Below are 26,291 nucleotides of genomic sequence, written 5' to 3' on the forward strand. Positions count from 1 at the left end.
TCCCGCCCAACGCTAGCTGCCCGCATTCATGCCGCTGTAGAGCGGCCGCTCCGCGTCGACGTCGGCCCAGAGCAGACGCGACCTCTCACTCGCACTGGCATTGAAGCGGCGCGACGGCCGTGAGCGCCGCCCGCGCCGCATCCCTAGTGTCCGCGTGATTTTCGCATTTTTTGTTTCTGTTTTCTCATTTCCTTTTTACTTTTATTTATATTTGAAACTATTCTAATTTTTTTAGGGATTGAAAATATTCTATATATATATGCAACCTCTTACCTGGCCCATTCGCAGTGCTAATGGGCCGGCCCAGCGAGGGTAGGCTCCCGATTGGAGGACACGCTTTAAGAAAAGGAAATGTTTCACCCGCAAAAAAAAAGGAAATGTTTAAGGCCCAGAATTTGGCCCATTGCAACCTCTTAGCGGGCCTATTCGCAGTGCTTGCACTCTCTCACGGGCCCACGCAACAGGTCTCCTCTCATACTTTTCCCCTGTTTGCTCACTACTGTACTCAGTTTTCCCCGTCGGTCTCCTCCCCCAGATCCACATCCACCCATCGCCATGGCGATCTCCCCCCGCCTCCTCCTCCCGCTCCTCCTCGCGGCGGCGGCCGCCTCCGCCTTCGCCGGCGCCAACGACCTGGTCGGCGAGCTCCAGTCCCTCCGCTCCCGCTCCCCCGCCGGCGTGATCCACCTCACCGACACCTCCGTCACCCGCTTCCTCTCCTCGCCGGCCCCGCGCCCCTACTCCGTCCTCGTCTTCTTCGACGCCACCTCGCTCCACTCCAAGACCGACCTCCACCTCCCCCAGCTCCGCCGCGAGTTCGCGCTCCTCTCCGCCTCCTTCCACGCCAACAACCCCGACTCCTCCGACCTCTTCTTCGCCGACATCGAGTTCTCCGAGTCGCAGCACTCCTTCTCCCAGTTCGGCGTCAACTCCCTCCCCCACGTCCGCCTCATCCGCCCGGAGCACTCCCGCCTCGCCGACTCGGAGCAGATGGACCAGTCCCACTTCTCCCGCCTCGCCGACTCCATGGTCGAGTTCGTGGAGGCCCGCACCGGCCTCGAGGTCGGCCCCATCGTCCGCCCGCCTCTCGTCTCCCGCAACCAGATGATCCTGCTCGGCCTCTTGTTCCTGATCTCCATCCCGTTCGGGATCAAGAGGATCATGGAAGGGGACACCCTGCTTCATGACCGCAAGCTTTGGATGGCCGGGGCGCTGTTCGTCTACTTCTTCAGCGTCTCAGGGGGCATGTACGGGATCATCAGGCATACGCCCATGTTCATCACCGACCGGGAGGATCCAAACAAGCTCGTCTTCTTCTACCAGGGCTCAGGGATGCAGCTCGGCGCAGAGGGGTTTGCTGTCGGTTTCCTGTACACCCTCGTGGGGCTGATGATAGCTGTGGTGACACACTTGCTGGTGAAGGTGGAGAGCCTGCAGACACAGCGATTTGCGATGCTGGCAGTCATGGCCATCGGGTGGTGGGCAGTCAGGAAGGTGATTTACCTGGATAACTGGAAGACTGGGTACGGCATTCATACCTTCTGGCCGAGTAGCTGGAGGTAAATGTTGTCTCAACCGGCGATCGATGCTTCTTTCCTTTGGTTGCAGAGGTATGTAATATTATCTCTTCTTTTTGTACATGGCATTTTGGTTCATATTATTTCAATTTGAATATTGGACATGATGAGTAATTATGTTTTAGCAATTCACGCAATCTCGTTAGGTGAGTCAGATAATTTAGCATTTCGGAAATGGTTGTATGGCTGAAACGAAATGCACACCGACTCATAATGTCATATGGGATTCTCTACAAGAATGGAATGATAATTCTAGATTCACTGTAAAATTACACCATCAAAGTTCATTTCAACATGTCCTTTATTGATTGTGATGACTTTGATGGTGTAATTTTCTAGTGGGTATCACTGGCCAGGCCCTTCCTAAAACACTTTATGATAGACACTTCAATGACATCTAATCTAATTCACAATTTGTTATGTATGGGATATCATCATAGACTGAGTATACTTATCATAAACTGTATCTTAACAGTGAGGCAACAAGATTGTATTTATTTCGGTCAGGCATTAGTATATTGCCTTCACCTAGATTCATGTCCTGTACAATTGACCTTTTGTCCTGCGATATGATTATATGAATGTACCATGTGTCCTCCCCCATTTGTTAAAAAGATGTATGTATCGTCTAGATGCCTTGTCAGAGTAAGAGTTCGTTAACTAGAAGTTCTTGAATGGTTTGGAGTTTGATGCTGTTAGTATCAGTGACATGGAAATGACATCCAAGTGGTTAAAATTACTATAATTTATTAGGCTTTACAAATGAACTATGACAGAAATTTATAGTCAAGTTCTTATTTGGACAGTGCAAAACTGAAAGACAATACTGTGCTGGATGGAGTATCTATGTGTTTGGTGCTATTGGTTTCTCACTGTTGATTAGTTTGGCTGTGACCATATATCTACATAATGTTGTTGAACATATTAATGCACGTTGGGACTCAGAAGCATAAGTATTTCAGGTTTGGTGCTATAATTAATTAGATATACGTGGGTAAAATGATATGCCGAATTTTCAAATACCTACATGATTGATTCATACGATTCCATGTCTATTCCGAGAGTTAGTTTGGGAACTGCAATTCTTTCTTGTATACTCCCTCTGTCTCACAATATGAGTCCAAGCCCCACTGTACACATATGAAAATACCCCAGAAACCATGAAGACTAAACCTTGACACAAATCGTAAGAGTTGACCAAAATTTCACTTTGTTAACTGTAAGTTGTATGGAAAATTCGGGACTGATTCGACTCGTCGGGTTAATCGAAAACGACTATACATTTGTTAAATTTGGAGCATAACTAAATTGAGAGTCCCTGTCTAGTTTTGGCCTTTGAATGATTTTCGTGATTGAAATTCAACTTGGTTTGGAGTTTAGAAAAGAGGCATAAACTCATGTTGGCTTTTCCCTGCCTCACGCTGTTATGGCCGGTTTAGCAAGGCCCACCGGGCAATCTTAGCCCACAAGTTATCTTAGGTTAATTCTTATGCAAGTTATCTTAGGTTAATTCTTATGCAAGTTATCTAGGTTATAAATATAGGCTGTAAGACTCTTTTTGGAATTATAAGCAATAAGAATATTGTTATCCCTATTGCCTGGCTCCCAGAGGAGCCGGAACCCTAGCCGCCTCTAACCCTAGCTGCCGCCGCCATCCTCCTCCTACGCGACGGTGCCCAGCCGCCGGCGCGCCCGCTCATCGCCGTGCCCTCCTCCATCCTTCCCCTACAACCTACGGAGCAGGTCCGGTAGGATCCCTGGTTCTACCAATTTGGTATCCAGAGACTCGGGTTCGATCATGTCGTCATCAACACCCACGCCGCCGCTGCCCATCATCACCACCGGCCCGATGACCACTGCCGGGTCCCCAACGCCGCCGGCCCCGATCACCTCCGCGCCGCCGGCCCCCGTCACTTCCGCGCCGCCGACAACCTCCGTCTTCACGCCGGAGGAGATGACCAGCACCCTGCGGGACCTCGTGACGGCCGTCCAGGGCATCTCCCTGTACTTGGCCGGCCCGCACACCACCCCGCCGGCTGCGCCCCCCGCCTACAGCCACCCGGCACGCACTGGCCGATCCAGGACGCGTCGGGCCCGAGCGGGATGCCCCTGCTGCCGTTCCAGGCAGGCTACACCGGCGGGCCCCCGCCGCTGCTGCACCTCCCCTGGTACTCGGTACCCGCATCGCCGGGGCCCATCCGTCGCTCCAGCCGCCGCCCGCCCCAGCGCCGTCCTGGCCGCAGTGGCCCGCGCCGGTTCTCGCGGCGCCACCCGCGCCTCCCGCGCCCGCCCCATTGCCGCAGTGGCCCGCGCCGGCCCCAACCGCGCCGGTCCAGCTCCCACCGCCCTCGCCCAGCTCCGGACTGGGCCAGTCCCCACCGGGAGGACTTCTGATCCAGCAAGTCCGGTTTCCGCCGTCACCGTCCCCGATCCCGGCCTGGCTAACCGGGACGTCGCCACCGCCAGTTTACACAGAGGCCGGGGACCCACCGGTACCCACGCTGCAGTCTGGGGCCTCGTCTGGCTCCGCGGGGGCCTACGACGGCCTCCCCACCGTTGACCGGGCGCCGTCATCATCACTGCTCCGCACCGCCGAGCCGGTCGGCCATGGCGCGCCGACCCAGACTCCGCCACGGTTCGCCAAGATCGATTTCGCCACTTATGACGGCACGGAGGACCCACTTAACTGGCTCAACCAGTGTGAGCAGTTTTTCCGTGGCCAGCGCACGCTCGCGTCGGAGCGCACTTGGCTGACATCCTACCACCTCCGCGGTGCAGCCCAGACCTGGTACTACGCCCTCGAGCAGGACGAGGGCAGCATGCCCCCTTGGGAGCGGTTCCGCGAGCTCTGCCTCCTTCGCTTTGGGCCTCCGGTTCGCGGGAGCCGTCTGGCGGAGCTCGGCCGCCTTCCCTTCACCTCCACGGTGCAGGACTTCGCCGACCGTTTCCAGGCCCTGGCATGCCATGCGTCGGGCGTGACGGCGCAGCAGCGGGCCGACCTCTTTGTCGGTGGACTTCCGGATCACATCCGTGTGGACGTGGAGCTTCGGGGACCCCAGGATCTCCAGTCGGCCATGTACTACGCCCGTGCGTTCGAGCGCCGCGCGGTGGCCATCCAGCAGGAATCACCGTCCCGGACCGCTGGGTCGCTACCCGGGCCGGATTCCGCGCAGGGTCGGCCGGCGCAGGCTTCTGCGGCATCCCTCGCCGCGACCGCGGCGCGCCCGTTCCGCCGGCTCACCTCAGCCGAGCTACTCGAGCGTCGCCGCCAAGGGTTGTGCTTCAACTGCGATGAGCCCTACACGCCCGGCCATGCCTGCCCGCGACTCTTCTACCTGGAGGTTGCAGACTACATTCCGGAGGACGCCGTCGCCGCCGACCTGGCCGCCCCAGCTGTCGAGAAGGTGTTTGACGCTGGTTGATCGCCTCGAGGAGTTCCGCAAGCGCTTCCCCACCTTACAGCTCGAGGACGAGCTGTTTGTGCAGGCGGGGAGAAGTGTTATGGCCGGTTTAGCTAGGCCCACCGGGCAATCTTAGCCCACAAGTTATCTTAGGTTAATTCTTATGCAAGTTATCTAGGTTATAAATATAGGCTGTAAGACTCTTTTTGGAATTATAAGCAATAAGAATATTATTATCCCTATTGCCCGGCTCCCAGAGGAGCCGGAACCCTAGCCGCCTCTAACCCTAGCTGCCGCCGCCATCCTCCTCCTACGCGACGGCGCCCAGCCACCGGCGCGCCCGCTCATCGCCGCGCCCTCCTCCATCCTTCCCCTACAACCTACGGAGCAGGTCCGGTAGGATCCCTGGTTCTGCCACACGCACGAAGCAGTCACCCGAAACCAAGGACCACCGCCGGCCACACTAGTCGCCATTTCCAGACGCCGCAGTTGCCCTCTCCTCCTGACTCCCGCCTGCTCGCTGGCACTGCAAGGGGAGAAGCCAAGCGAGCGAAGCAGCATAACTATGAGTATGTTCCTGAGGAGAAAGACGATCATATCCAGAACATGGGACATTGCTCAACACAGGACACTAGAGGGCTTCCACGATTACTCGTGGTGCTGCCTGGCAGTTGCTGCCATCGTACCGCCACCATATTATGGTGCTATCCACTACCACTCCTATTCGGAATCTTCTCCATCTCTCAGAACTAGGGCGCTGCCCATCTTCTTTCTCCTTGGTTTGCCATCATGACCAAATTTTGAAAGTTCCATATTTCCGCTTGTATGAAACATTTGCTGTCTGCAGGGTACCATTTTCAAATCCTTTGACCATCACCAAGATCCATGCCTCGTTTTTACTATCAAATCTGAGAGTGATTAAGGTGTGAAGGAGAGAGAACATGAGATGGCGAAATATGCTTCTGTCTGGGAGGAGCTAATTTTACCACAGAGAAGCTGTAGTTGGTTATTAAATGGTTTGGCCAACTTGTAGATACTTTGGCACTTTGCGCTGGGGGAAGTTGCATGCATGATTTTATCTAGCTGAGGTGGAACTATTAGCATGTAGTAATTTAGATGTGTGCACTGTGAGTGTCCTTAGAACATAGGCCAAGGATGCACAAAATCTATGAAATACTTGAACGACATGGTCTTAGGGATGGTACAAGAACATAGACCAAGGATGCACAAAATTTTCACTTTGGCCTTTATCAAGCCTGGCCGAGACCTGGCCTGGCCCGGGGTGTGATTAGGTTTACCTACTGCCCCACATGTGCAAAATCGTTTGACCTGGCCACGTTTGGACCAAAGTGAGCACACATGATGAGTTGTTTTGTATCAAGCAACGATTTGCGAGTTCGTGAATAGTGAGCATGCTGGATAAGTTTGTATTCCCAGCATATTTCGCTCCATGAGGATAGTTAACCCAATTAAAAGTTCAAAACTGCGACACTTATTATGGATTGGAGGGAGTAGCAAATACTATATTTATTGCCACCCAACCAACGTCACAGCATTATAATAAGTGTACAGGTTGGAGATACTGCAATAACTGTGCTGGTGATTTTCTCACCTTGACTTGCATGCCTTTCCACGAATATGGGCATATATTGTGAAATGGAGGGAACGTGGGGAGTAGTCATTCTCGTGGATACTCTGTGAATTCATTCGTGATTTCAACTTATACCGCCTCTTTACAAGTACATGTTGGTAAATGGCATTACGAATTAGTACCATAAAAATATTTGTAACAATAAATCTACTGATATTAAATTCATCTGAGTGTCAAGATGTTTCCCAGTATTTGGGGTGAGCATTTGACAAACCACATGCTGAACCATATATATTTTTTAGTTCACCACATCAGACCAGATTTTACAGCAGCTGTCCTTGTTTGAATCTGGTTTAAGTTACCAGTCTGTTGGATTTTTTGCTGCTAAATGGGGTGCAATGTAATGATACTTCAAATTCATGTTTAACCTGACATTTAAAAGGAAAACGATCAAATGTAGGCTATACTCATACAAAGAGTCAACATTGAATTATCTGGCACGCCTGAGATACGGACAAACTTTGTGGCTTTACCATAGTCAATGCACATTGTATGTAATGGCATACTTACTCGTTCATCTTGTTTCGACATTGTCTTGTCTACTGACAGCCAATGAACAAAAAGGAAAAGTTAACTGACATGACTTGAGTTATTTCCTTACTGTCTTGTGCCCATGTTGAGACTATAAATTTTATTAGATTAGCCAATATGATGCCTTTGTATTCATCATCTTCTAAGGACACATCCTGCAATATGTATCCATTATGATCACAGTGATGTTGTGGGTAAAAGTTTGAACCAGAAATAGCAGCCAAGTATCCTGGTGGTGGACTGGATGGGAGCATGAAGTGCATTGGACTAGTATAAAACACTTGTGTTTGGGCCATTTTTTCAGTTTTACTAGTTGAGAGCTAGCAATATTACGTCTTAAAGCTGCCTCTTTCTCAGTTAATGGTGCTCTGGTCACCTGTTATGCTACTTGAGTTGATTTATATGAATACAATTTGAGTTTTAAACCGTGTCCATACTTGAGGCGTAATTTATGCTCTGGACCTAGTTAGCTAGAATGCAGTTTATTTTACTAAAATAAGGCATATTTATTCTGCTTGCCTTCTACTGTAACAGTTATTTTAAATCAAGTCTAATGCTGCTCTGGACAAATATTTAACTGTGTGCTTATTTTCATTTCAGGACGCGGAGTCATCCAGATCGGCCATACTGAGATAGAGCATCATTTTGGTTGTAACGTCGTACTAGCAAGTTTAGCATTTCAATTCTCTGGTGCTTTATTTTGGAATATAGAGAACCGAGTCATTTTATACCGAGGATTTTAACTTGCAGTATTACTTGAACAATGGTAAATCCTAGCTGATATCTGTTCTCAGGCAGTAACACCGGCCAAGGATATTAACCGTGGACTTGTCTGGGTAATCTTATGATAGTATGGTGGGCTATAGCTAATATGTCATCTTTGTTAGTAACCCATGAGTTATTCATCAAACGGCTTGGTGAATGCTCTCTGCATCTTTGCTACCCATTGCCAGTCAGCTGGTCTGAGGAAAAGAGACGGAGGTGGTCTCTTTGTTGCTAGAGACGCAGCACACTAGTAGAAAAAGAGGCTTCCATACGCCCTCATTAGTCCCCAAAATAATCGAACCGCGACCAAAGGGGTCTTTAGTCGCGGTTCGGGAGGAGACCCGCGATCAACTATCTGGACCCAGCGCGCTCGGTCGACGGCTGGCGGACGGGAGGGGCTTTAGTCCCGGTTGGCCTGGCCAACCGGGACTAAAGGTCCTCAGGCTGGCCCGAAGGCCTTTAGTCGCGGTTGGCCAGACCAACCGCGACTAAAGGTTAGTCCTTTAGTCGCGGTTGGCCAGACCAACCGGTACTAAATGCCTCATTTTCAAACTCTACCCCCTGATCGCCTTTTCAGTTTTAGAAAAAACAAAAGAAAATGATGGAAATGTCAAAAAAATAAAATAAAATAAGTTTCCCGTGTGATATGTGGTCTAGTTGTTGGAAAAATTAACAAATATGAATTTCGACTTTATTTGCAAAATCTCTCTGGAATTTCTTAAAATGGGCATAACTTTTGCATACGAACTCGGATGAAAAAGTTTTTTATATGAAAAATCATCTACTCGAGAAGTTACATCCGAATTTAACGGGGAAACCCCGTTAAACATTTTCAAAATCCTCAAAAACCTAACAGAAAAAAAGTTACGGGGCTTTTAAGATCTGGAGAGGCAAAAAAATTCAAATTGTGGTCAAACTATGGTCAAACAATGGTCAAACTAATTATTCTAGAATATTAGTGTTACTAAATAATTATTTCAGTTTTTTTAAATTTTGGTCAAATCTGGTCAAACTGTGGTCAAACAGTGGTCAAACAATGGTTAAACTAATTATTCCAGAAATATTAGTGTTATTAAATAATTATTGTTTTTTAAAACAATAGTTTCAAACTCAAACAGTGAAATGTGTCACTTCATGCTCAAGCTAAATTCCTGAGGGTTAATAGAATTGACATCCTACTATTGTCAGGAAAACAACAAGTGCAGACTTGGAAACGAGGGAGAATAGAACCCGGAAGTTAAGCGTGCTCAGGCTGGAGTAGTGAGAGGATGGGTGACCGTCCGGGAAGTTAGATGATTTGCAATGATGAGGGGTGATTAGAGATTAGAGGATAAATTGAGCGGTGATTAGAGGATAAAATAATTCAGAAATTTAAAAATAAAAAAAATAAAAAAAATTTGCAACCAGGTTTAAACCTGCGGAGGAGGCCTTTAGTCCCGGTTAGCCACGGGACTAAAGGCCTTTGCGAACCGGGACTAAAGGCCTTTTTTCTACCAGTGGCATTAGTTGGCAATGTCCTGTTGAGTGGTTGGGCAGCGCCATTGGCACACCTTTTGAGGCAAATGCTCTGCCTGTGTTGTGATGGGTCTTTTTTTTGTTGAGGGAAGGCCATCATGGCTAGTTTTATTGATTAATGCATAAAGATACATCGTCTACGAGCTTGCTCACCAGACAATCTGAAGGCTCGTCAGTCCAACTAGAAGAAAGTTTATTACAATAACTAAAATTAGCTAGCACATGGCCGCTTGATTTGTTGATAAAAAACAATGCTTAAAGTTGACCTTCCCAATCAAGGTGAGATGTCCACACATTCCATGAATATCGCTGCCTCCGCGTCCCACCAAGTACTCTGACCGGGGCAGCAGTTGATCACCGTTAGAGAGTCGGATTCCGCTGCTGCCGCCGCGTCCCACCAAGTACTCTGACCGGAGCAGCAGTTGATCATCGTTAAAGAGTCGGATTCCGCTTCAACTTGCTGGAACCCTAGGCTATTTGCCAAGTTCAGTCCGTCTCTCATCGCCATTGCCTCTGGTGTCATTGCGTTCACTACATATGGTATAAACTTACATTGAGCTGCAAGGAAAATACCTCGTTCATCTATAATAATTGCTACCGTAGCTCCAACTCCTTGCTCCGCAAAAAAGGCCGCGTCCACATTAAGTTGGATGAACTTTGGTCTGGCTTCAACCATCTTTTCTCTTATGCCACAACTATCTTCGCCATGGCTCGTTGATAGTTGCTTGTAATTGCCAAGACCGACAAAGGCCATCTCTATCATCGGCGGGCAACTCTCATTATGTGTTATAAGGCGGCTTGTCCAGAGGTACCAACATCCCACCACTACGACCTGTTTAATCTTCAATGTCGGCATTAGAGGTAGTGGCGTTTGATCAATAGACAAGATATACTCCATAATAACCGACCCAGATCTATCAACATTTGTTGCGGTGTTGTGTTGGGTCTTGGAAGCACGTGAGATGCATTCATGCTTGCATTATCGCCCAGAGAAAACGCATAAGGGCATTTTCAAATCGGCACCTCATTATCTATGTCTTTGTTCTCTAGGTTCGCTTGACTATATGTCCTCACAGTCCATGCCTATTTGAGAGACAGGGTTGGATGATTTGGTTTGTATCCTGTTCATGGAGACGTTCGGATGTGGTTTGTCGATGGATAGTGTGTCTGTTTTAGGGAAGAGCGTTGGAAGATGCCCTAAGCGTCCAGATGAGCGCAGACAGTTAATAGCAAAAGAGACCATGTAGACATAGAAAGAAGCTGCTTATAGGAAACAAAACACTATTGAGATGGACAACAAACATGGCAAAGCATGGCCATATATACTCAGCAGATACTCCCTCCGGAAAAAAAATAAGAGCGTTTAGACCATTAAAATAATGATCTAAACGTTCTTATATTTTCTTTTACAGAGGGAGTATATCTAAATCGGAATTCGCTACAAAGATTTGTAATGAACATGGCGAAGTTACTTTGGGTCATCTCATTTACATAATGATCTGTGCTTGATGACGGTATGCATATCCTATCGGTTTAAAATGTCAACCAAATCCATACAATCCATTTTATCGATTTGAAAATCCCAATCTATACGCAGGGTGTCGAAGTACTCCCTCCGTTCCGAATTACTCGTCGCAGAAATGTATGTATCTACATGTATTTTAGTTCTAGATACATCCATGCGACGAGTAATTTGAAATGGAGGGAGTACTTTCAAAAGCGCAACATTGGCCCTGTTTGGATACTCTAACACAGTTAGAGTTAGAGTTATTTTCTAACCCACTCTAACTCAAATAAGCACCTCTCCAGCGGGATAGTTGGGTTAGATGAAACTAACCCACTCTAACCCTACCTGTTTGGATATTTTTGGGTTATTTAAGCCCCCAACTAACCCAAACTAGCTCTAACCCCATAATCCAAACAGGGCCATTGTTGGTTCCTTCCTCCATGGGGCTTGATCCAACTGCTCCCTTGCAACCAAATTCTACAACGGTTTTACAAAGCAAAGCAAACCTGCCCTCGTCGGAGACCTCTAGTTATCCTCGGACATCATGCTCATTGGATCCAAATGACGGCTAAACCAACAAGGTGCAGAAAGGCGATGCGACCACCATAGAGAAACACGACGGTTGTAATCAGCGTGGGGACCAATGAATGGGAACTCAGTTGGGAGGAGAAAGAGAGTAGGAGTAGTAAGAAACATGACGCATTGAATCCCTCCTGGTCCCCAGGGACGATGGAGGCCCAGACAGTCAAAGTTATATAGACAGAGGATACGGCTTAGAACACACCATATTCGTAGCCGTAGATTGCAACAACATAGACTTGTAATATCAACAGAACCGTAGAACGAGAAGCTATTTGTAAGCTATCATCGACCCTGGTGAAAAATATGGTCTAATATATCTAAATAGCTGGCCCACTACTAGATTATTTGCACATGGGTGCTTTCATGTCACCTTAGTTGTTGGGAGTGCTCCGATCAAAATTGAGTGGCATCAACCAGTCATGCATATACATCTAAAAGATCTTACTTAGTTTACAGAGGGAACATCTTTTGCATTAATATATCCACACAATCCTCATCAAGTTATGCAAGTTATTCTTTTTGCATTAGTTGCAAAAAATGCCACCTCGTCAAGCATTTACATACTCCCTCCGTCCCATAACACAAGATGTTTTTTGGCACTAGAAAACATCCTATATTATGGGATGGATGGAGTACTTCTTTGGTTTATTGTTTTTAAATTGTAAACCCATAACACGTTTACATATATTTTTCCATTAGATTTAGTTATTTTAAGCACCTACTTATCCATCTTTTTAGAAGACATTGGCATATTATGAAGAGATCATATGTGTGAAAATACTTCCAGGGGTCCTTTAGTATAAATAATACCCATCACTGACGCGCCTGCAACACGTGTCGCCCTCTGATTGGTCCTCTACACGTGGAAGCCGGACGGGTCCCGACCCGAGGCCAGTCTCCACGGAGAAGCAACGACCTCGGCAAGCAAAACGTCCCGGAGCCCGCGAGATCTCGACGGCCGCAAAGCGCACACAGCACCAGGCACGAGAGACCACCCTGCTTCGCCGATCGCCGGCGGGAAAGGCCAAAGCCCCGCGCGCCTCGCGCCAACCAGACGCGGCCACGGCACCACCGGCCGCCGCCGCGGCCAAGGGGAAAGGCTCCTCGCCGTCACCGCCGCGGAGGCCCTATCGAGCCACCGCCGTCGTCGCGATGGCCGCGTCCGTCCTCGCGCTCGCCGTGGCGCTCCTCCTCGGCGCCAGCTCCCGGGTCGACCACGGCGCGGCCGCCGCCCCCGTGTCGGAAGAGGGGCTCCAGGTCCGCCTCCCAGATCTTAAGATCCGCCGAACGATTTTTTTGTTGTTGTTGTTGCGAGGAACTGGGTTTTGATCTGGATCTGGGTGGCGTTGCAGGTGACCTACGGGAGCACGGTGAAGCTGATGCACGAGAAGACCAAGGTGAGGCTTCACTCGCACGACGTGGCCTACGGCTCTGGCAGCGGCCAGCAGTCCGTCACCGGCTTTCCTGAAATCGACGACTCCAATAGCTACTGGGTGGGTGCCTCTCCATCTCATATGGTTTCATTTTGCGCAATTGCCGACATCTTCCAAGTTCATGTGAAACCATGGTTTTAAATTGATCAAGCCAGCGTTGGCTCTTCGTTCAGAGTGCAAATGCTGTACCCGCATTGATTGAAACAGGGTGCAGGTGTGCATGATGTCATATCAAAGAAACAGATGAATGGTATAGAGAATGACAAACATTGTAAGGTCTGGATGGAGAAAAACGAATTATTAGGCATCAGCTGTTCACCTGCCACTTACATTGTCCAAACTGTGAAATTTTCTCACTTCGTTTTGTTGGATAATTATATGTAGCTATCCAATCTGAAATCTCAATAAATAGATGGATAAATCACAACAGTAGCATGATGAAACTCCAACACTGACACTGCAATACTGCTAGTTTTTTCATTCACAAACCCAAAATCCCAACCTAATGATATTTTGTGGCTAAAGAATTGGCAGTTAACTGTGATATTAATATGATTTGTCTTTCATGTAGTCTGATTTTCCACCCTGAAGTAGGCAGGGTTAGAAGATGTTGTTCAACATCTAGGCTTGACTTTGCTTGTATTCCTGCAGATCGTGAGGCCTACTCTTGATTCATCAGCCAAACAAGGTGATGCTGTTGAAACTGGTAGCATCATCAGGTTGCAACACATGAGGACACGGAAATGGTTACATAGCCACTTGCATGCTTCACCATTATCTGGTAACCTAGAGGTTAGTGTGATACCTAGTAAGTTAGCTTTGATATGTTGAAGAATCTGTAAACATTAATTTACTTAAATATATTTTGCTCTCTAGAAATGAATATATGTACATTATGTGATTCCCAGTAGCCATCCTATCTATGGTCAGGAGTAAAGCTTTTGCGATTAGACGATACGATTTTTTTCCTAACCACTCCCAATGCATCATATCTAATGCTATATCTTACACACTAAATAAGCATTTATATACAACTCTCATGTGCTTTGTATCTAAAGGGTTCGTATTTAATATGGTTTGTGATTAATAGTAGAATTCCAACTATGTGGCTTTTTGTGGCATGTGGCCACGCTGACCACTGTCGAGCCTAATCAAGCACAGCTGAGTTACAGTTACCTAGATGTTAACCACGTAACTAATACTAGCAAATCAGATTAACTAAAAAAATGCACACTCCCACAAAGCTTATTCATCAACATCTCTGAACTGGACATTCACCACAAGCAATTTGATCACATATTTTAGTGAAGCATTAAGCCTAGCCATGAGAATCATCCACGTAGCAATTTGATTCACACAATCTATGGATATATGTTGCTTAAAAGTTAAAACCTTCCTATTTACCAATGATTCATGATACATCAGTGTACGTTATACTATCTAGAACATATTCTGCAAATACACGACCAAACTGGAATTTATTTTCAAAATTCCTTGGTGTCTGAAACATCTTCTGCAAATCAATTTCATAAATTAACTCACAGTGCACAAAAACTCCACTTAGATTCCATTCCCGAAACAACAAGCACGGAGGCAGTACATTCAATGGGAGCATGTACGTAACTCAAGGTGAGCAAGATGAAGGCCTCCATTGGCTTTGTCAGTTAGCAATCGACACCAGCACTTGTAGCACCAATGATGGAGGAGGGTTGGTAAGGAGGGGGTGGGATTGGGGGCATACAGGATTGGAACAGCATTTAGGTTAGACTGTTAGAGGAACGCCTGGTCAGGGCTTGGCAGTGGCCTGAACTGATGACTTTGGTAGCATCGGTGGCGGCAGACAGCCCGAGACCTGAGTAGGTTAGGCAACGGCATGGGAATGTGTTGGGAGGGGAGGCGGGGAGGATGCAGCGGATTGCAAGATGGGTTGGGATGGAGGACTGCGGCGTGAGGCAGGAGGACGGTTTTGTAGTTTCCTGGCTAGGCCTTAGGGTATCATGGCATAGCAGGACCTGAGAAGAGAAACTTATATTCTGCATTATATGGTGAGCATCCTGTCTCTATTTTTCTCATCTTGCTCTATCCATGGTAGGTGGATAATTGACACATGCTGTTAATGTTCTTGAATCAAGTGACTGACAATGCCTACAATAACTTGCAACTGCCAAGCCCAAATGTTACCAGGCTATTTTTTAGCAGCTTGTATTGTGTGTCATGTCATGTAATTGTTGTCGTACCGAAGCTTGGGCATTCTTAAATCCTATCGTTAGGCCCAGGACTAACCATCTTTGTTACTTTGAATAGACTTATTACTAGGAACTCATGTGAACAATTCTTTGCTGTGCAAAGACGTTTTGTTTTACTGTATGTTTCTTTTGGTTTATTTTTTATTGAATCATGTATGAGCCCTGAATCTTGAATGTCAACTTTACAGGTTAGCTGTTTTGGTGGGGATGGACAATCAGATACCGGTGACTATTGGAGGTGTGATTGCCTAAAATATGTGATGCATGCTATCTATTTAGTCGCCTAACTTAATCTAGCTTAATGGCATGCTTCTGGTATTATACAGGCTTGAAATTGAGGGAAAGGACAAGGTATGGAAGCGAGATCAGAAGGTAAGATTGCGCCATGTTGATACGGGAGGCTATCTGCACAGTCACAACAAGAAGTATAACAGGCTTGGTGGTGGGCAGCAAGAGGTGAGTGTGATAATAGTTATAACTTACAAGTACAACCTTGTTCTGATATATATTAACCTTATATGCCAATGTGATTGGGTAATGCATGTTTAGAAACTACAGCTATTAATGCTAAGAAATAATAAAATTGAATTACATGCAGTATGCTTCGATGTCAACATGCACTGTTTGTTCAAGAACTATAAATTAGCAGTCCTTGATCTTTAGAACATCAAGGAAATTTATTTTATCAATAAAATGAGACGGCATGAAAATGTCACAAGCTATTTAATACATATGTTTTTTTAAGTTTGTTGCAATAGATTCAGCTATTACCATGTGGTCTTGTTACAGTATTTTCTATGGATTCAGGCAATATGACATTTGCCTTCATAGATGTGAACTTTCAGTTACTGTTTTCTGAGTTAAAACATTCTTCATGCAGGTCTGTGGTGTCCGGGACAAGCGAGCTGAGAATATTTGGTCGACAGCGGAGGGCGTTTATCTCCCAGTCGATGAAAGCAAGTGAACATAGCATCAGGAATTTTACTGACATTTTCCATTTTTTATCTGTTCATGCTTTTAAATTAAACAAGGGACATGGTACCCAGAACTAGAATGATTGTTAGTGCAGTATTTTTCTATTTGGAAACTCCGATTACAACTTAGACGTACACCACACACGCGCTCACATGGTGCATGGTACGGCTCTGTCAGCATCATCACCCTGAACTAAATTGGGCCTTGGAATGCTTGAACCCCTTGGACAGTAAGACTTTGTGTGACTATCTACAACTCTACTTTATTCTGGGATAAATTGAAGAGGTTGTACAACGATGCTGCTTCTCTAGTGTCAACGAACTGGTTACGATGCAAAGAGAGGAGAGTGATACCGGGGAACCACAGGTATACTAGTTGAGTGTCCATGCTGGCAGGAAACAAAAGGGATACACTAAAGCAGTGGCAGGCACATACTTGGGTGGCAAGTGGCAACATAGGGGATCAGAGGCAGGCACATACTTGGGTGGCAAGTGGCAACATAGCCCGACTCCACGGTGGCCTCCTTGCGCGGTTTGACAGCGAGTTGAATATTTCTTTTCTCGATGTCCTTATGTTTTCATAGTTGATGGTATCCTGCATCCCTATCTGTAGTGTGTACCCTTATCTGATTTGTAATAGTTTTGCTACCTCCGGCATGTGCTCTTACCTATTAGACCCGGATTATTTGCCTTTGACTCTTGAAATAGGCTTTCGCCCCGCTTTATAAATAAAGCAACGATCCATACAATCCAAGTTCAACTGCATTGAGCATACAACGGCTGGGGCCACAGCACAATCAAGCCCAAGAAAGCATAAAAGAAATAGAAAGAAAAAGCCACCTAGTGGCGTCCGCATAACGGCACTACGAGAAAGATAGTCGACGCACCGAAGCCAGAAGCGCATCCATCATCAATCCAAGTCGGTCACGATCACGCTGCCTCGAGAGCAGGTGCCGGTGCTGCAGGAAAGCAAGGAATTTGAAGAGGGAGTCACACGCCTTCCTTGGGAAAACCTTCACCTTCGCATACATCAACTACAGCTGTAGCCCTATGCACATATTACACCCGAATTCCAACACATCCTACATGATAGAAGTCAAACACTACATGGTCGATCCCAGATGTCTCCTACTCCTATTCTAAAGGTAGCGTTGATCCCTTGCAATTTTTTTCTAACATGTCCCTCATTGCATTGTTATTTGGTAACAATTGGTCGGTGAGAAAGTTGGGGAACCTATATTGAAATGAAAAACACAGTCGGTTTGCCCTCGACCATATATACATGCATAGTTGATAATATATCTTGTGGTTGCTAAGAATCAATTTCCCGAGATACTTTATGCATGGAAGGTAGTCTTCATAAATAATGAACATATGTAGTGATATATAGTACAAATAAGGTACATTCGTATTGCTGCAAGACACCACAAAGATACGAAGAGACAATGACTAGTACATAAGAAACTTTAGGTCTATTGAAAAAAACTTGGTAATGCAGGATACAAGAATGGGAATAAATGATGCATAGATAGTTAACAAGTGCAATAAAGGAGATTCCAACCATCTTTACAAAACAGCAAGCAAGTCATGAGCATGATGAATATGTATTGTGACTAAATGAGGTCTGAGTCTACCCCAAAATAGTATCTTCGGATGCTGATTTGTTTAGTATTGTGATTCGTATGTTAAAGAAGACAAAATCTATTGTTGAGGAAGATAATGGTGAGACACATTATGTTATTGCAAAGGGTTGAAGTGCTTCACATAATTCCTCCTTGAAACAGGATTTTGCCCTGCTTTATAAATAAAGCACCACAAAGTACAAGACCGAACAATACGAGGTAACGGGGAGGCCCCCTTACAAGCAGATCCCGGGATAACCGGCCGACACAGTCACACGCGACTAAACGGCCGAAAGCTAACATAGGAAGGCCTGAATAACTACGCCACAACACGCCCCAAGACACCTAAGTTCCACGACAACGCCCTCAGGAAGGTGTACGGCGCAAAGCGTCACCGTTGCCGAGTTTGAGATGGACAAGGGTTTTCACCTGGAACCCAGGCACGAAGAGGAGAACCACGACAACGTCCATAAGAGGATAGCGGCACCCATGGTTGTCGTCGTCATCAGCATCCAGCTCTGGATCTGAGCGCCGGCACTGCCACCGAAAAAAGCGAGACTGAGCCTCCCGCCGCTACGCCCCTTGCCGCCTAGACGACCAAGAGTGATAGCCATTACTGTCGCCATGGTGCCCATCGTAGAGCCACCCACGCGGACTGCCGTCCGGGGCCGCCACCCCGACATCCATAGCCCGAGTCACTACCAACCGCCCGCATCACAACACGCCAGCCACGGTAGTAGGAGCGGAAGACCCTCCCCTAGCCCGATATCAGCCACTGGGTCCGGGTCTACGACTCCACTGTAGGACCGCCCACACCCGCGGCCCCAAACCGTCCCGCTGGACTTGGGGCCATAACCTAATGACACCCGACGACCACCGCTGAGCAAACCCTGCCCGAGCCCTCTGGCCTAGGCCTGGGCTAGCTCAAACGCCGCCATGCCCATGGCCATCAGCATCGATCCGCCGATGGCACAACAACGACAGAGAGCCCAACTTGGACCAACACCACGAACGCGCGACGGGCAAGAAACGCACAACGCGAAGGTAAGCACCACCGCGGACAAGTCGGCCCCTTTACCCGCACAACGCCGGATGTTGTCCACCACCGCTGACCAGGTCCGCGTCACTCGCGGCAGCCAGCCGGCCTCAACGGCAACCCGGACGTCACCGCTGCCCAACATCAACAGCAATGCCGCCCCAACGCTACCAGGGATCCCCGTGTAGTATGGAGTAAGAGAAACTCCAATGTGGCGACCCAAACGGACAGCGCATTTGTCCGCTTTTTGTCCGTTTGGGTCGGCCGCTCGCCCGGCGTCCGCCCAGTTTTGCATTTGGGTCGGCAATGCGCCCAACGCGCCGACCCATTTCATGTTCGCATTCAACTTTTAAATAAAAAAGGCCCGCGGCCGATCATGCCAGCGGCCATGTCTCATGCCGGCACCATGCCAGCACCGGCATACAATGCCGGCTTCAGAAAATACCACAGTTCATGCTGGCGCACTCGCCAGCCGGTTGGCACACATGCCAGCACACAAAAAATGGTGGGACTTGAGTTCGACCACGCCATCGCGGCTCCCGTGGTCATGCCGGCACACCTGCCGGCATACAAAAAGTTGGCCCTCGACGCCATAGATCACTCGTCGTCAAACTTGAGCATGTCGGCCTGCATCTTCTCGAACCATGGCCTCTTCCTTGGCGACAAGGCGTTGAGATCCACCTTCATGATCTCCACCCCGGTCATCATGCTTGCAAGAGCCACTTCTTTCGCCTTTGTCTTGGCGTTGGCGGCCTTGATCTCTAGCATCTTGGCTTGCTTCTCCGCCTCGAGCTTGAACATCTTGGCTTGCTTCTCGGCGTCAAGATCAAGCCTCCTCCTTTGGATCTCCATGAGAGCATCCATTTGCTCCGCCTTGAAACGCCGGCGCTCCTCCTCCCTTGAGTCCTTCTTATTCATCATGCCGTCCACGCTTGCGATCAAGGCGTTGGTGGCCGCATCTCGCTTGTCCTCCTTCTTGGAGTTGGTCTTCCCCCGCGCCCGTGCCGGCTCGCCCTCCCCAACATCCTCCATGGCGCCCTTCCCCCCACGTGCCTTGAGCGCGGCATATTGTGCCTTGAACTTCTCTTCGTCCTTGATGACCCGATAGCAATGGGAGAGGTTGAAGCACTTGCCATTGTGTTGAACCTTGAATGCCTCCAAAGCTTGAAATGCCTACAAAATGTTTTCATGCAAGCATATGAGCAAGTGATAGCAAATGAAGACGTAAAAGGATGATCTTGATGGCACAAAAGAGGGCGGCTTGCTTGCTATCATACCATGTCTTGCACGCCGATGCCGCTCACGGGGCGGGCCTTGACGCTCTCAAGGGTGGTGCAAAACTTGTTGCACTCTTGTTGGATCACCCTCCACCGCTTGGAAATGGAGACCCACCCGCGCGTGCTCAGCAATTGGTAAGGTGGAAACTTCTTGCGCTCATGAAACTCGCGGTGCACACGAGTCCAAAAGGTTGAATGCTTTTGCTCGGCGCCCGTCTTTGGGTCTTGTCCAATGTCTCGCCAACACTCGCAAAGAAGCTTGTCCTCAGCAGCTGTGTACGCCTTCGTGCGCTTGCTCTTGCGCTTCGGCTTAGGACCGGTGGTTTGGTTGGCGAGCTCGTCCTCGAACAAAGGCTCCACTTCGATGTCGCACTCGTCCTCTTCCTCTAGCCCATAGTCCTCCGGGAACTCGTGGTCGAGGGGGAAGCCGTCCAGGTCGATGCCGACCTGAACACGCATGAAGGCCGCCTGATCGGGATCATAGCCAGCGGCCGGCGTGAACGCCCCACGGCCGTCCTGGCCATCCTCGAAGATGAGGTTTTGCATGTAGTCCTCGTCGACGGCGGACGGCATTTCCTCGAACAGGTTACGGGCGTCCGGGAGCCCGCCGGCCGGCGTCTGTTGCGCGCGTTTCCTCGTGCTGCCGGACGACGAGCCACCGACCACCGGGGTGGCGTTGAGGTCGATGGGCGCGGGTGCGGGCGTGGAAGGCGCGACCACGCTCACGTCGGGTGAGCACTCCCCGGAGAGGCGGGATGCCTGCGGGTAGACGTGGAAGCCGGGGACGGGGTTGCAAGCCGACGCGCGGGGTGAGTCGGGCGGCACCATCCGAGGAAACGCCGATGAGCCGGTGCTGGCCGCGGCGACGACGGCTTGGAGGACGCTCTGCTGGCTAGGGTTTACCCCTAGCATGTAGAGCGCCTCCCTCGTTGCCGCGGCGACGCGGGCGTTGGTGAACTCCTGCTGCGTAGCGGCGGCGGCCTCATCCCTCGCGTCCGCGGCGTGCCTCCGGCCCTTCCTCTTGGCCGACTCCCTTGCCCGCTGTTCGGGCGTCGGCGCCTTCTTCGGCTTGGTCGCCGCGGCGGTCTTGCGCGGGGCACGAGGCTTGCCTTTCCCGGAGGGGGCGACGGCGCCGGACGAGGCGAGGGAGGCGAGGTCGGCAGCGGCGTCGAGGTCGAGGTCGATGGCGTCCTCCATGGCTGGTTGGAGGGCAGGGGCGCGCGCGGGCGGGAGCGTTTTTGGGGAAAATAGGGGGAATGTTGGTGGCTGCCACCGACCGGCGGGCCCGGGGAGAGGAGTAGGCGCGCGCGCGCGTCCGTCTCGTGTCCGCGCCGACGCAAATCCGTCTCAAAATTGGGCCTGGAATGGGTCGCCCGCGGACGGAAAACGGACGCGCGTCCGTTTGGGTCGGCGCGTTGGGCCGCCACTTTTGTCCGCGCCGATCCAAACGGACGCGGGCGGACGAAATTGGTCGCCCCATTGGAGTTGCTCTAATATCATATATTCACATAATTGGTACGGAGTAATATCATATATACTTAACTTCACGCTTGCAGAATATTTATCAAATTATATCTTTCATCAACTCATCATTAAAAGGTTACTATAGTCAACAAATAAAACAATGAATACAATCATACATCAGAATGCCCAAATAAGTAAGGACGAGATGCGTCATTTCTGACCCAATGCGTGTTATTTATGCCTCTAGTCAATTTGGCCTTATCATCCATGTGGTCTGGCTTATTTTTTTAGTACAACGCGTGACACTTGTTAACAGGTTAAAAATGAGGCGGTCATGTGGTAGACAACTATTGGTTGCTATCCTGGTTTGCACTCGAAGCGCAGATGTTTGTGGTGCATGCCGTTCTAGTCATCGCCTGGATCAACAAGTGTTTCCTGCGGTACTAGTCTCCCTGAACCAAATCGTTCTCACTCTACCCAGTTTAGAGCATCTCCAACAAGACAATCGCATGGACATCACACTTCTCAACACTATAGCTATAAGAAAGTTACCATGACAGTAAAGGGACATGGGGGAGATTTTGTGCTTAGTTTCAAATCAACAGATGGTCCTAGTTAATCGTATTTCCATACATTATGTCTTAGCTTCACAAGATTGGACACCTCGCTTGTAGTCACTAGTCAGGGAATAGTGTTCCGCCGGCGAAGAAATTCTTATTGCTTCAGCTCTTCTTTTCATACTAACCGTTCGATCCCGGATGTCTCCTATTCCTATTCTCAAGGTAGCACTGCTCCCTTCTGGCATTGTTTTGTTGCTAACAACTGTTGACGGGAGAACCCCTGCGAACCTGCTCAACTATGTATAGAGAGAGAACGCACAAGCTCGATTGGTCCTCCGCACATGAAGTTTAGAGTGTTAAATAATGTATCTTGTGGTCACTAAGAATCATTTCATGAGATATTTTACATGAAGTTTATAGAGAGAGAATGCATGTTGGATAGTGGTCGATGTGTGGAGTAATAGTAGTAGATGCGGGCAGGAGTCGGTCTACTAATCCTGGACGTGATGCCTATATAATGATCATTGCCTGTATATCGTCATGATTATTTGAAGTTCTATCAATTGCCCAACAGTAATTTGTTCACCCACCGTTTGCTATTTTTCTCGAGAGAAGCCACTAGTGAAACCTACTGCCCCGGGTCTCTTTCTTATATATTTGCCTTTGCGATCTACTTTTTTCTTGCATTTATTTTCAGATCTATTAAACCAAAAATACAAAAAATACCTTGCTACATTTTATTTCTATTTATTTTGTTTGGCGTTTGATCTATCAATCTACTATAATTTATCTCACGTCCGTTTTCCTATCTTGAGGCGCCGTACCCCGGAAGGGATTGACAACCCCTTTAACACGTCAGGTTGCGAGGATTTGTTATCTGTGTGCAGGGGCTGTTTACGTTGTGCTGCTTGGTTCTCCTACTGGTTTGATAACCTTGGTTTCATATATGAGGGAAATACCTACCGCTGCTGTGCTGCATCATCCCTTCCTCTTTGGGGAAATACAGACGTAGCTTCAAGCGACATCAAAAAGAATTTCTGGCGCCGTTGCCGGGGAGGATCTTCAATATATACCAGGTTCCTAATCACAAATATCATATCCTCGCAATTTACATTATTTGCCATTTGCCTCTCATTTTCCTCTCCCCACTTCACAAAAATTTGCCGTTTTATTCGCCCTCTTTTTCCGTTCGCCGTTTTTTGCCGGATCTGTTTTTGAGTGCAATCTTGTTGTGTGGTCATCATGATTCAAGAGAACAGCAAGTTGTGTGATTTCTCAAATACCAACAACAATGATTTTATCGGCACTCCGATTGCTCCTCCCGCCACTAGTGCGGAGTCTTGTGATATTAATACTGCTTTGCTGAATCTTGTTATGAAAGATCAATTTCCGGTACTCCTAATGAGGATGCCGCGTCCCATCTTAATACCTTCGTAGAATTATGCAATATGCAAAAGAAAAAAGATGTGGACAATGATGTGGTAAAGATGAAATTATTCTGTTTTCTTTGCGTGATTCTGCAAAAATTTGGTGCTCTTCTTTGCCTCGCAATAGTATCGATTCTTGAAATAAGTGCAAAGATGCTTTTATCACTAAATATTTTTCTCCCGCAAAAATTATTTCCCTTAGAATCCAGATCATGAATTTCAAGCAACTTGAACATGAACATGTTGCACAATCTTGGGAAAGGATGAAAATGATGCTAAGGAATTGCCCAACTCATGGGTTAAATCTTTGGATGATCATACAAATTTTTTATGTAGGATTGAATTTTGTTTCTCGTAATCTTTTAGATTCTGCCGCGGGTGGTACTTTTATGGAAATTACTTTGGGTGAAGCCACCAAATTGCTTGATAATATCATGGCAAATTATTCACAATGGCATACCGAAAGGGCTCCTACTTGTAAAAAAGTTAATTCGGTTGAAGAAATTTCTTCTTTGAGTGAAAAAGTTGATGCTCTTATGAAATTGGTTGCTAATAAAAGTGCATGTATTGATTTTAATGATATGCCTTTGTCTACTTTGATTGAGCAAAATAGTGATGCCACAGATGTGAATTTTATCTCTCGAAATAATTTCAACAACAATGCTTATAGAGGTAATTTTAATCCTAGACCTTTTCCTAATAATTCCTCTAATAATTATGGTAATTCCTATGGAATTAAATCTTATAATAATAATAATAGCAACACCTCTGATTTTGAGAATAATATTAAAGAATTTATCAACACACCAAAGGTTTTCAACACTTCCATAGAAGAAAAGTTGAGTAAGATTGATGATTTGTCTAGAAGTGTTGATAGAATTGCTCATGATGTGGAAAATCTCAAGATGAAAATTTTTGTGCCTAAAGTAGATGAATCAATTAAAGTTATTTATGTTTCTATGGATGAAAGTAAGAAAAGAACCGCTATGCTTAGAGCTAAAAGAGAATTTTTAGAAAAAGCATTTTCTAGTGATTTCTTTCGCAAAAGTGATGAAGATCTTAAAATGATTGGTGTTTCTTCTATTGATTCCTTGTTTAGTAAAGTTAAGATTGATGAAAAAGGGACTGTAGAAGAGTCAATTTTAGGTAGAAGGCGTCCCAATATTTCGGAGGGTGAAAATCTTGTTGAGAAAATTGATGAAAGTGGGTTTGGAGAGGTCAGAACTTTAGCTAGTGATATGCCCACTCTTTTGGATTACAAAGACTTTAATTATGATAGTTGCTCTTTGATTGATTGTATTTCTTTGTTGCAATCCATGATAAATTCACCCCATGCTTATGAACAAAATAAAGCTTTTACTAAACATATTGTTGATGCAATGATGAAAGCTTTTGAAGAAAAATTGGAATTAGAAGTATCAATTCCTAGAAAATTGCATGATGAATGGGAACCTACTATCAAAGCCAAGATTAAAAATTATGAGTGTTTTGCTTTGTGTGACTTGGGTGCTAGTGTTTCTACAATTCCGAAATCTTTATGTGATGTGCTTGGTCTTACCGATCTTGAAGAATGTTCTTTGAATTTGCACTTGGCGGATTCCACTATTAAAAAGCCTATGGGAAGACTTAATGATGTTCTTATTCTTGAAAATATGAATTATGTGCCCATAGATTTTATTGTTGTTGATATTGATTGCAATCCGTCTTGTCCAATTATTCTTGGTAGACCGTTTTTACGCACTATCGGTGCCGTGATTGATATGAAAGAAAGCAATATTAAGTTCCAATTTCCTTTGAGGACGGGTATGGAACACTTTCCTAGAACAAGAATTAAGCCACCTTATGAATCAATCATGAGGGCATCTTATGGATCTCGAACCAAAGATGACAAAACTTAGATCCTTGCTTTATGCCTAGCTAAGGGCGTAAAACTATAGTGCTTATTGTGAGGCAACCCAATGAATAAATTTTAATTTTGCATTTTGCTTTCTGTTCTTGAGTGTTAGCACAATTATGCTATTGTTATGATTGTGTATTTTGTGTTTTAGTTAGTGTTTGTGCCAAGTAGAACCGATAGGATCTTCTTAGGTGATAGTTGTTTGATCTTGTTGAAAAACAGAAACTTTTATGCTCACGAATTATTAAAAATCACCAGAACATGATAAAATGCAAATTATTTTTGCAGAAGATTAATATACAAATTAAACAGGTCGTCCTAGTTTTTTAGAATTTTTGGAGTTACAGAAGTATTCGAAAAAGTCAGATTCCTACAGTTTGTTCTGTTCTGACAGATTCTGTTTTCTTTGCGTTGTGTGCTTATTTTGATGGCTCTATGGTTTTCTTTAATGAGTTTTTGCCATAGAAAAGTTGGAATACAGTAGATATAATGCAAAAACAAAATATGAATTGGTTTGGTACAGTACTTATAGTAGTGGTTTGCTTTCTTATACTAACGGATCTCACGAAGGTTTTGTTGAGTTTTGTGTGATTGAAGTTTTCAAGTTTTGGGTTATCTTACGACGGATGAAGGAAGGATAGAAGAGCCTAAGCTTGGGGATGCCCCGGAATCCCAAGCTATTATCCAAAAATGAGCAACCAACTAAGCTTGGGGATGCCCCTGAGTGGCATCCCCTCTTTCGTCTAACGACCATCGGTATTTTACTCGAAGCTATATTTTTATTCGTCACATAATATGTGTTTTACTTGGAGAGTCTTGTATGATA

General features: G+C 46.8%; 2 protein-coding genes across 2 annotated transcripts; both read left to right on the forward strand.

Annotated features, from left to right (window-relative positions):
• Positions 1–479: 479 nt before the first annotated feature.
• LOC109749036 (probable dolichyl-diphosphooligosaccharide--protein glycosyltransferase subunit 3) lies at positions 480–7,957 on the forward strand. Its single transcript, XM_020308033.4, has 2 exons — positions 480–1,610; positions 7,761–7,957. Exon 1 carries the CDS (start codon positions 556–558, stop codon positions 1,561–1,563), a length of 1,008 nt encoding a protein of 335 aa, XP_020163622.1. The 5' UTR covers positions 480–555; the 3' UTR covers positions 1,564–1,610; positions 7,761–7,957.
• Positions 7,958–12,421: 4,464 nt separating this feature from the next.
• On the forward strand, positions 12,422–16,416 carry LOC109749037 (stromal cell-derived factor 2-like protein). The gene is made up of 6 exons (XM_020308034.4): positions 12,422–12,786; positions 12,882–13,022; positions 13,614–13,754; positions 15,397–15,446; positions 15,535–15,664; positions 16,089–16,416. The coding sequence occupies exons 1-6, from the start codon at positions 12,682–12,684 to the stop codon at positions 16,170–16,172; spliced, it is 651 nt and encodes a 216-aa protein (XP_020163623.1). The 5' UTR covers positions 12,422–12,681; the 3' UTR covers positions 16,173–16,416.
• The last annotated feature ends 9,875 nt before the right edge of the window (positions 16,417–26,291 follow it).

Source organism: Aegilops tauschii, chromosome 7 (assembly GCF_002575655.3).
Source record: "Aegilops tauschii subsp. strangulata cultivar AL8/78 chromosome 7, Aet v6.0, whole genome shotgun sequence".
Classification (NCBI taxonomy): Eukaryota; Viridiplantae; Streptophyta; class Magnoliopsida; order Poales; family Poaceae; genus Aegilops; species Aegilops tauschii.